Genomic DNA, 11,778 nt, shown 5'->3' on the forward strand with positions numbered 1-11,778 from the left:
GGGTGCACTCACTGTTGCTGGCTCTCGAGGAACAGAGGGGGAGACGGGGAGAAAAGACAGGAAGAATGCTACGTCTCGCACTATATGTCTTAGAGGCTGGGTCTCCTCATAGAAACTTAATGTAATTGCACTGGGAAAATACTGTGGTCTTGGTTGGGGGACTAAAATGTTAAACTCCTAACCTGGTCCCAGATCTGTTTGGGTTGTTTGCCAAATTCTATGGTCATTGGCGTGACAATGGAGCCCGCAAGACAGCACAAACAGATCTGGAACCACACTGAGGAACTCCTTTCAAGGACCTTTCTGACGGGGTCGGCCTGCTGTAAAAAAGGCCCCGCAATGGTCAGGGCCAGCGGAGACAGGACCAGAGTCCTGAACTCAGCCACTGTCCAGCATGCTTATGTCACTGCTGTTATTTTTACAGGGTCATATTAAAAATCAAACAGGACATAGATCTTCCACCATAAGGGTATTCCGAAATCCCTGACCCTTGGCGAATGCTCTTGTCCTCCCACTCTAGGATCGACTTGTTATGACTCACAATCTTCATTCTACTATTTAGCCCTTACAATAAGTGCTGATTAGTCAGAATCTACGCAGACATTATTTAACCCGTAAATCCTGAAGTGCTGTCTGTGTTTTGGTAATTAGACTCATGTTAGTGGGCTAGTATATCACAGTGGCCCCGAGGCGGACCCCTAACAGTAGGGTCATTAGAGATGAAAATGAAAAACAAGTGGGTGACATAATGTGGAAACACTGAACCAATTCAGAGGTTTCTTCATCACCCGCAGAATATTCTGCTCGCTGGGCAAATCTTACACATATTAAACACATTTTTTGTGGTCATTGGGAACAGAGCACAGAGAGTGCGACCCAGAAAAAAAAATGGTTTGTGGAATAGTGCAATATCCCTCTTCCTTCTTGAGCTTTTTCCACAGCATTCCCAAAGCGAGAGTTTACGTGAGATTAGGGATTAGGGACCTGGTGCCACTGTGGCTTTGCCTGGTCTCTCCTTGGATTATTGTATCAGGAAGTGGAGCGAGAGAGAGCGGTGTTCCCCAAGGAGGTGTTGTGACCCCCTTATCCTCTCCATGGAATGCTGTGGCCATGAAACCACGTCACTGAGGAGAAGAGCATGCTTTCGATGCACGTGACAGTATATGGAATGTATGAAAAATAACTATTTTTGTGCTAGAGAGATGGGGAGTGTGTAATTTCCGACATGGTTCTGGTTCATGCACTGTGGCCCCACATGTTTTGACATAAAGTACCAGTCAAAAGTTTGGACAAACCTACTCATTCAAGGGTTTTCTTTATTTGTACTATTTTCTACATGGAAGAATAATAGTGAAGACATCAAAACTATCAAATAACACATATGGAATCATGTAGTAACCAAAAAAGTGTTAAACAAATCAAAATATATTTTACATTTGAGATTCTTCAAAGTAGCCACCCTTTGCTTTAATGACAGCTTTGCACATTCTTGGCATTCTCTCAACCGGCTTCATGAGGTAGTCACCTGGAATGCATTTCAATTAACAGGTGTGCCTTGTTAAACGTTAATTTGCGAAATTTCTTTTGAGGCAATCACTGGTGTTGTGACAAGGTAGGGGTACTATACAGAAGATAGCCCTATTTGGTAAAAGACCAAGTCCATATTACAGCAAGAACAGCTCAAATAAGCAAAGAAAAACGACAGTCCATCATTACTTTACGACATGAAAGTCAGTCAATCCGGAAAAGGACCACCACAGGAAAGGAAGACCCAGAGTTACCTCTGCTGCAGAAGATAAGTTCATTAGAGTTAACTGCACCTCAGATTGCAGCCCAAATAAATGCTTCACAGAGTTCAAGTAACAGACACATCTCAAAATCAACTGTTCAGAGGAGACTGCGTAAATCAGGCCTTCATGGTTGAATTTCTGCAAAGAAATCATTACTAAAATACAACTATCAAGAAGAGACTTGTTTGGGCCAAGAGACACGAGCAATCAACATTAGACCGGTGGAAATCTGTCCTTTGGTCTGATGAGTCCAAATTTGAGATTTTTGGTTCCAACCGCTGTGTCTTTGTGAGACACAGAGTAGGTGAACGGATGATCTCTGCATGTGTGGTTCCCACCATGATGCATGGAGGAGGAGGTGCAATGGTGTGGGGGTGCTTTGCTGGTGACACTGTCAGTGATTTATTTAGAATTCAAGGCATACTTAACCAGCATGGCTACCACAGCATTCTGCAGCGATACGCCATCCCATCTGGTTTGCGCTTAGTGGGACTATCATTTGTTTTTCAACAGGACAATGACCCAACACACCTCCAGGATGTGTAAGGACTACTTGACCAAGAAGGAGAATGATGGTGCTGCATCAGATGACCTGGCCTCCACAATCACCCGACCTCAACCCAATTGAGATTGTTTGGGATGAGTTGGACCACAGAGTGAAGGAAAGGCAGCCAACAAGTGCTCAGCATATGTGGGATCTCCTTCAAGACTGTTGGAAAAGCATTCCTCATGAAGCTGGTTGAGAGAATGCCAAGAGTGTGCGAAGATGTCCGTACTATTAATCCACAATGTAGGAAATAGTACAAATAAAGAAAAAACACTTTAATGAGTAGGTGTGGCCAAACTTTTGACTGATACTGTATATTACCTATTTTCCCATATCATAAACGGAAACATGGCCAGGGGAACGTGAGAGTAAAAATGGGAGGAGACAGATCCACTCAGGTGTCCATCAACAAAGGCATTTGTCACTGAGGTTATTTGAAACCATTGATTTGGATATGAATCATAATGTGGGTCTGGACCCCAGCAGGAAACATAAAGAACTCATGTTGGAAAAACACAAACATATTATATGTTAGTGTTAAACAACTTCTTTGGCAAAGGCAGGCCTTCATTACAGTGACCAAAGTAATTTGGAGCATCAAAACTGCGGCCAAGACATATAAACTGACTAGTGCAGTGATCTGGGTTTGTTATGGAGCTCTTCCTGGTTCCAAGCCTGGCATTGTGCAGCATGAAACAGAACAGACCAGACAGGACAATCCCAGTGTTGGATGCTTAAAAAGTCCATATAAAGCTAATGTGGTGATGTGTGCTTAGTGTCTCTGTAGCAGGATGTTGGCATCTGCCTTGGTCTGCTTGAAGAAAGATTGCCAAAGTTTATATTTTAAAGCCACAGTCAAACATTTTATGTAAAACTTTCAACACAATAAAACTTTAAGGATTTACTGGGCTGAATGGCTTATTTGGTTGTCTTATCCCTGATTTTTATTTGATTATCCTCACATCAACAGAAGTTAAAGCTACTTTTTAAATTCACCCTGAAAATTGACATTAATAACCATATACACGCATAATAGCATTATACTATATATTTTACGCCCCTCAGTTTAGTGTGCATATTCTGCTGAATACTAGAAAGTAGGCCTTAGGACCAAGGGGTTAGTTATATCATCTTTGTTAGGACATTCAACATCAGAAAGGTGACACTTACAGGAGCCTGACTCATCATCATACCCAAATACCTATCACATAGTACCTTCAACATCAGGGCATGAGTGCCTGGGTAATTGTCAAAATGTGTGCAACATTGTCACCTGCTGTTTAATTGCGAATATTGCAACAACCACATCTGATAATGTCAACAAAAGTTTGATGTTGTGTATTTTGTTGATATGAATAATGACACTAACGGAAATTCTAAACATATATTAATATTCCGTCATCACTAATTTCACCCACCATAACATCAAGAGAGCTCACCATGATATCATTGGGTTGATTTGTGCTACATATGGTAGCCGGCGGAGAGAAGAAATAGCGAATCTTCTTAACTGAAAAGTGAAGTAGCGCTTCCTGTATACTCACGTGTTCTATGAAGGAAGAATTTTGAGGCATTTGCATCTTGGCTTTGTAGTAGCCAGACAGTTGATTGATTTTTTACTTTGAAAATTGTCAATATGTCATCGTTTAGAAAGGCATTGAAGTCCCAACAAAAAAATCACAAAGAAAGATCCCAGGTAAGGATGAGATAGTTGTTACGTTAGCTTTCCATGAAGCAATGCTATTGTTTGTTTAGCTACCAATGTGTAAAGTATTGACTGGTGTGATTGGTGGTTGTTGACATGTAGCATTATGCTGCTAACGACAATGTGCATTTGGTTCCTGTTGCCTACTGTAATAACTAACGTTAACTAACTAATAATCTGTTTCATTTTGTGCCACAGCCTGGTTTTCGAAAACATCTGGGACATCTTGAAAAGAAGAAAGATTACAAACTTCGTGCAGAGTAAGTCAATCTAATTCATGGATATTCTATTAACACTTATTCACGGGTGGGTATAATTTGTGTAACGTTCCAACAGGAATCTGTTCCAAAAACTTTGTAAAGTACAAGGATGCTAACAAACAACGCATACAAAGTAGCACGATCAATTCACCTAGCTAACTAGCTGCCGAATAGGCATCAACTCACCACGTAGCTTATTCTTAATGTTTGTCCATAGGCTACCAGAGTGAGGACAGAATTTTTTCGGAATAAACGTGGTGAGTGAAAAAACGCAATGGAGTAAGACCGCACAGGTCTGGGACCAGGTTATACAAGAGTAGCCAGGTCCCAGATCGTTTTGTGCACTTGCCAACTCTATTCCTTATTGTCAAGCGTGATAATCAGTTGGCATGATGGCACAAACAGACTGACACTCGGGCTAATACAATAGCTAGCCTATATATGGTCATTTCATGTTTGACTGTTTTACCATGTCCATATTTCATCCTTGCTTTCATCCAAAACATGATTTATTAATGGTTGTGCCATTTCTGCAGTCTGATAATAAAAACCCCTCTCATCTCTGGTCCTCTTGTGTTCTGAAAGGATGGAGTGCATGTGTCGAATAAGGCTAAAGGAACAGAGGAGGAGAATACAGAGGAACAGAGGAAGGTGATGAGGACGCAGGATATCAGATATGTGGAGATGAAGAGAGTGGCTGAGGGCAAGGTAAGAGCTCACTGGTGCCTTGTAAACTGGAATAAACGGTTCCTTATGGTCTTGAATGACCTCATTTCCTTTTAGCTGTATGAATAGATAAATGAATGGCCTGTGAATATGTACAGTGTGAAATTGTGAGGGAATCTATGCCAGTCAGCACCATTTAAGAGCCTATGGAAAGCAATTGAACAACAATTGATCCCGTGGGGTGCAACATGCAGACTGTTGCTTTCTTGTACTCACTCAGTTCAGTCACTGAAGTTGTCAATGGTGGTATACAGTGGTGAAAGTGCAGGCTTAAGTGTTTTGAATTGCCTTCAGAACATTGAGAGGTTGAAATGGGAACTCCATCTCCTGGACGCTGACGGCAAACAGAAAAACGGGCACACCTTCGACGTGGACTCGAAGCAAAAAAGGTAGAGGAATACATGAATACAAACACCAAAGTATATGCACACTGCGCAGTGTTATTTTGTAGTATTGCATTGGATATGTCATAGAGAAGGCCATTAACTCCCACTTTTGTCATACGTACAGACATTGTTCTTGTACACCAAGGTATTAGGGCCCATATTCATAAAGCGTCTAAGAATAGGAGAGCCGATCTAGGATCAGGTCCCCCTGTCCTTGTAATGTAATTCATTACAATGTAAAAAGCCAAACTGATCCTAGATCAGCACTCTCAATCTGAGACGCTTTATGAATAGTTAAAGGAAAAATGTCTGATCCAGCGGCTGTATCTCTGCCTGCTTGAATGGCAAATAGCTCAGATACACATGAAAACATGAAATGACCCCGGGAATCGATAAAACATCTCACAGAGATGCACAAATATGATAGAACATTTAAAGTGGGTGAATCTTTCTTTTAACTGAAGATTGTTTTTAACGACCATCTGAAACTGACAGAGCCCTGATTTCTCCTGGTTTTGTGTTCCACCACAGTAGCAGACTTTGACTTGGCCAGCCACCTGGATACAGCTCCTGAGCTGGTGGACAGAGTGTACAACCGGCCCACCCGCCATACGCTGGAGAGCAACACCATCCAGGGTGCCGTGGAGCCTCTCAGTATAAAGGTCAGTCAGGACTGTCCCTGTGTAGCCTAACGGCCACACTGTTCCTCAGCAATGGGTACATTCGTTTTAGCTCACCCAGGGCACCGGGGTGGGTAGAGTTTGCACATTTTAGACCATTCCAGTCTTTCATTCAAGGCCTTTGTTAGCATAAATGATGATGGTGTGTGGTTATTCAACTCCCTACAGAGTATTTCTCTGTTACATGTATTGATGTTTTTGTTTGTTTTCCTCTCTGCAGAAGTTGGCCAGACAGAGGAAGCACCAGTATAAGATCTTGTCCCAGCGGATTGACCGGGAGAAGAAGATGTTTGTCATTGGCCAGAAGATCCAGACCCGCAAAGACCTACACGTGAGTAGGGGATGACTGCAAGCCATAGAAGCTTAATGATTTGTAATGCTTAAGACGGTGGTTGGGAAGACATGGATTTTGTATTGATGGGGTATTTCTAGGCGTGTCACATGTTAGCAAAGCCAAAGGTACATTTCCCCCCTCTGGTGGACAAGTTGTGCTTAATTCTAGGCTTTTCAATTGGGTTCTGTTCTAATTCATCCAATTCTGTCCACTGTCCCAAAGGGGGCATCTACTTCTAGAAAGAACAGCCTGCTTGTTAACAATATAGGAGGTTTCTTTGATCCTCGTTGTGCTTGTGTGTCTCCCACAGAATACGGTGACACACTAAACAATAGAATGTTCAACAGTATTACCATCTCTATGGTGTCTCCTCTCTGTCCAGGATAAGAACGAGAAGGTGAAGGTGAGCAAAGAGACGGTCAATGCCTCTGCCGTCTACAAGTTTGAAGCTAAGAGGAAGCGATGAGAAAGGTAAACCTCTTTGAACAGGAAACGCATCATCAACCAGACATTTCTGTGGCCTGTTATACAATCACCAGTCGGTCTCCATCGGACAGTAATGTGAACTTTGGTTTTCCTATTGCAATTCATGTGGATATGGACTAGTGAAATGGTCAGGGAATACCCTCTCAATTGTTGTTGGAGGCATAGATTGATCTCTATGGTTGCAGCAATGAGTTTTTGTACATATTTATCAAAGGATATAAGTTTTATTGTATGAATAAATTCTTTTGAGACAAATTTCTAAGCCTCAATCTTGTATATGTCTATGCCAAATATCTTTTTTATAGGTTCATATGAGTATTTATCAATCTCATGCTGTTCAGTTATACTACCAGTAGATGGCACTAGTGTACTTCATCAATATACAGGTAACTGTCAAAATAATGGAAACACTTGAGTAAATATAAAGAATATGAAGTATATGGAAAGCTGGTGCTTACACACAGGTGTGGTTCCTGATTTTATTGAGCAATTAACATCCCATCATTCTTAAGGTCATGTATAAAAATACTCGGCACGCCATTATTCTGGGCATTATTTTGGCTACCATGGATGGCTATGCCGCCATAGGCTGACAATGCCCCCGTGCACAAGTGGTCACTGAATGGTTTGAAGAACATGAAAACTATGTAACCCATATGCCATGGCCGTCTGTCACCCGTTCTCAACCCAATTGAACACTTATGGGAGATTCTGGAGCGGCGCCTGAGACGGTGCTCTACATCACCAAAACACAAAATTATAGAAATTCTTGTTGAAGAATGGTGTCGCATCCCTCCAATAGAATTCCAGGCACTTGTAGAATCTATGACGAGGTGTGCTGAAGCTGTTCTGGATCATGGTATCCCAACGCCCTATTAAGACACTTTATTTTGGTGTTTCCTTTATTTTGGCAGAGGGTCTAGATGGAAGATTTGAAGTAAGTACAGTTGTGCTTAACTTGCTCTCGCCGCTCAGGACTGCTCAAATCAAGAACGTTATAGTGTAGTTAGTATTTTCTTTGCGTCGTTTAAAGACCAATTATGATCTACATAACATAAGACTAATCAGAATTGTCATTGATATACAGTACCAGTCGAGAGTTTGGACGCACTTACTCATTCCAGGTTTTTTCTTTATTTTTTAAAATGTACTACATTGTAGAATAATAGTGAAGACATAACTATAAAATAACACATGGAATCATGTAGTAACCAAAAAAGTGTTAAACAAATCAAAATATATTTTAGGTTCTTCAAAGTAGCCACCCTTTGCCTTGATGACAGCTTTGCACACTTGACATTCTCTCAACCAGCTTCATGAGGTAGTCACCTGGAATGCATTTCAATTAAAAGGTGTGCCTTGTTAATTTGTGGAATTTCTTTCCTTAATGCGTTTGAGTCAATCAGTTGTGTTGTGACAAGGTAGGGTTGGTATACAGAAGATAGCCCTATTTGGAAAAAGACCAAGTCCATATTATGGCAAGAACAGATCAAATAGGCAAAGAGAAATGACAGTCCATCATTACTTTAAGACATGAAGGTCAGTCAATACGGTCAGTCAAGTTTATTCAAGTGCAGTCATAAAAACCATCAAGCGCTATGATGAAACTGGCTCTCATGAGGACCGCCACAGGAATGGAAGACCCAGAGTTACCTCTGCTGCAGAGGATAAGTTCATTAGAGTTTCCAGCCTCATCTGAAATAAATGCTTCAGAGTTCAAGTAACAGACACATCTCAACATCAACTGTTAAGAGGAGACTGCGTGAACCAGGCCTTCATGGTTGAATTGATGCAAAGAAACCACTACTAAAATACATCAATAAGAATAAGAGACTTGCTTGGGCCAAGAAACACAAGCAATGGATATTAGACCGGTGTAAATCCAAATTTTAGATTTTTGGATCCAACCACCGTCTCTTTGTGAGATGCAGAGTAGGTGAACGGATGATCGCCGCATGTATGGGGGTGCTTTGCTGGTGACACTGTCAGTGATTTATTTAGAATTCAAGGCACACTTAACCAGCATGGCTACCACAACATTCTGCAGCGATACGCCATCCCATCTCCTTTGGGCTTAGTGGGACTATCATTTGTTTTTCAATAGGACAATGAGCCAACATACCTCCAGGCTGTGTAAGGGCTATTTGACCAAGAAGGAGAGTGATGGAGTACTGCATTAGATGACCTGGCCTCCACAATCACCCGACCTCAACCCAACTGAGATGGTTTGGGATGAGTTGGACCGCAGAGTGAAGGAAAAGCAGCCAACAAGTGCTCAGCATATGTGGGATCTCCTTCAAGACTGTTGGAAAAGCATTCCAGGGGAAGTTGGTTGAGAGAATGCCAAGAGTTCAAAGCTGTCATCAAGGCAAAGGGTGGCTACTTTGAAGAATCTCAAATATAAAATATATTTGGGCTTTGACTAGGCCATTCCAAGACATTTAAATGTTTCCCCTTAAACCACTCAAGTGTTGCTTTAGCAGTATGCTTAGGGTCATTGTCCTGCTGGAAGGTGAACCTCCGTCCCAGTCTCAAATCTCTGGAAGACTGAAACCGGTTTCCCTCAAGAATTTCCCTGTATTTAGCGCCATCCATCATTCTTTCAATTCTGACCAGTTTCCCAGTCCCTGCCGATGGAAAAACATCCCCACAGCACGATTCTTCCACCACCATGCTTCACTGTGGGGATGGTGTTCTCGGGGTGATGTGAGATGTTGGGTTTGCGCCAGACAGCATTTTCCTTGATGGCCAAAAAGCTCAATTTTAGTCTCATCTGACATCTGACCAGAGTACCTTCTTCCATATGTTTGGGGAGCCTCCCACATGCCTTTTGGCAAACACCAAACGTGTTTGCTTATTTTTTTCTTTAAGCAATAGATTTTTTCAGGCCACTCTTCCGTAATGCCCAGCTCTGTGGAGTGTACAGCTTAAAGTGGTCCTATGGACAGATACTCCAATCTCTGCTGTGGAGCTTTGTAGCTCCTTCAGGGTTGTCTTTGGCCTCTTTGTTATATTTCTGATTAATGCCCTCCTTGCCTGATCTGTGAGTTTTGGTGGGCGGCCCTCTCTTGGCAGGTTTGTTGTGGTGCCATATTCTTTCCATTTTTAAAATAATGGATTTAATGGTGTTCTGTGGGATTTTTCAAAGTTTTGGATATTTTTTTATAACCCAACCATGATCTGTACTTCTCCACAACTTTGTCTCTGACCTGTTTGGCGAGCTCCTTGGTCTTCATGGTGCCCCTTGCTTGGTGGTGTTGCATACTCTGGGGACTTTCAGAACAGGTGTGTGTGTGTGTGTATATGTATGTATGTATATATATATATATATACTGAGATCATGTGACACTTAGATTGCACACAAGTGGACTTTATTTAACTAATTATGTGACTTCTGACGGTAATTAGTTGCACCAGATCTTATTTAGGGGCTTCATAGCAAAGGGGGTGAATATATATGCACGCATCACTTTTTTCTGTTTTTTAATAGAAAAATTGAAACAAGTTCTTTTTTTAAATTTCACTTCACCAATTTTGACTATTTTGTGTATGTCCATAACATGAAATCCAAATATAAATCCATTTAAATTACAGGTTGTAATGCAACAAAATAGGAAAAACGCGAAGGGGGATGAATACTTTTGCAAGGCACTGTAGGTGTGTCCAAACGTTTGACTGGTCCAGTTTTTATAGCTGCCATTATACCTGTGAAAAGTTTTCCTCTTTTCCTCTCTTCTCTTTTTTTTGCATAATTTGGACACTGAATGTTCAGATCTTCAACCAAAACCTCATATTAGAGAAAGGGAACCTGAGTGAATAAATAACACAATGTTAATAATTAGTTTTTTTATTTAATTAACAAAGTTATGCAACACCCAAAAAATGAATTGCCCCTTTACACTTCAACTCCCCTATAAGCGTTGCTTTGCCATCAGTTTCGTGTCAATGTGACGTTCTACCTGCTACACAGGGCATGTTGTTTTGAAAGCAGAGAGGAGCAGAGGGGAAGAACCTCTTTATTCTATTTTCCCTTACTCTACTGCACCATATTCATCGATTTATGCGTAAGTACAATAGCTTTGTTAGTTTTTCATAAATATTCATTCAAATGTTGCTAGTGGTTGTACTAAATCATCCTCTAATTTCACAAGTTGCTTTTTACATTGTGAACCTAGCTAGTCAATGTAGCTAGCTACAGTGCCTTCAGAAAGTATTCACACACTTTTCCCACATTTTGTTGTTTTACAGCCTGAATTTAAAATGATTGAATGTAGACCCTTCGTCACTGACTTACACACAATATACCCCATAATGTCAAATTGGAGTTTTTCACAAATTAATAAAAAATGTTATGGAAACGCTAAATAGGAGTAATCATTTGCATAACAAGTCACATAATAAGTTGCATGGACTCACATAGTGTTTAACATCATTTTTGAATTTCTACCTGATCTCTGTACCCCCACACATATTATCTGTAAGGTCCCTCACTCGAGCAGAGAATTTCAAACTCAGATTCAACCACAAAGATCTTCCGACGCCTCATTAAAGAAGGGCACCTATTGGTAGATGGGTAAAAAGAAAAGCAGACATTGCCTATCCCTTTGAGCATGAAGTTATTAATTCCACTTTGAATGGTGTATCAATACACCCAGTCACTACAAAATTACAGTTGTCCTTCCTAACTCAGTTGCTAGAGAGGAAGAAAACCGCTCAGGGATTTTACAGTGTGCCAATGGTGACTTTAGCTTGGACGCTGCCATTGGATGTGACACAACGCGAGCACAACACGGGCAGTGAAGCAGCTTTCATTGATTTCAATGGAAGCATTTCCTCAATGTCTGACAGCTGGTGACAACGCCAG

General features: G+C 41.2%; 1 protein-coding gene across 1 annotated transcript; it reads left to right on the top strand.

The window, feature by feature from the left end:
- The first annotated feature begins 237 nt into the window (after positions 1 to 237).
- On the top strand, positions 238 to 7,106 carry LOC120031588 (probable U3 small nucleolar RNA-associated protein 11). Its single transcript, XM_038977397.1, has 6 exons — positions 238 to 342; positions 4,888 to 5,010; positions 5,323 to 5,368; positions 5,946 to 6,076; positions 6,315 to 6,425; positions 6,811 to 7,106. The coding sequence occupies exons 1-6, from the start codon at positions 238 to 240 to the stop codon at positions 6,892 to 6,894; spliced, it is 600 nt and encodes a 199-aa protein (XP_038833325.1). The 3' UTR covers positions 6,895 to 7,106.
- Positions 7,107 to 11,778: the final 4,672 nt, after the last annotated feature.

Source organism: Salvelinus namaycush, chromosome 37, assembly GCF_016432855.1.
Source record: "Salvelinus namaycush isolate Seneca chromosome 37, SaNama_1.0, whole genome shotgun sequence".
Taxonomy (NCBI): domain Eukaryota; kingdom Metazoa; phylum Chordata; class Actinopteri; order Salmoniformes; family Salmonidae; genus Salvelinus; species Salvelinus namaycush.

Bases quoted from the DNA above. Each gene is read 5' to 3' on its own strand.
- LOC120031588 (XM_038977397.1), top strand. From the start codon at position 238: ATGGAGCCCGCAAGACAGCACAAACAGATCTGGAACCACACTGAGGAA. The intron at 343-4,887 runs GTCAGGGCCAGC...GTGTTCTGAAAG, and splicing joins GTAAAAAAGGCCCCGCAATG to GATGGAGTGCATGTGTCGAA. The intron at 5,011-5,322 runs GTAAGAGCTCAC...AATTGCCTTCAG, and splicing joins AGAGAGTGGCTGAGGGCAAG to AACATTGAGAGGTTGAAATG.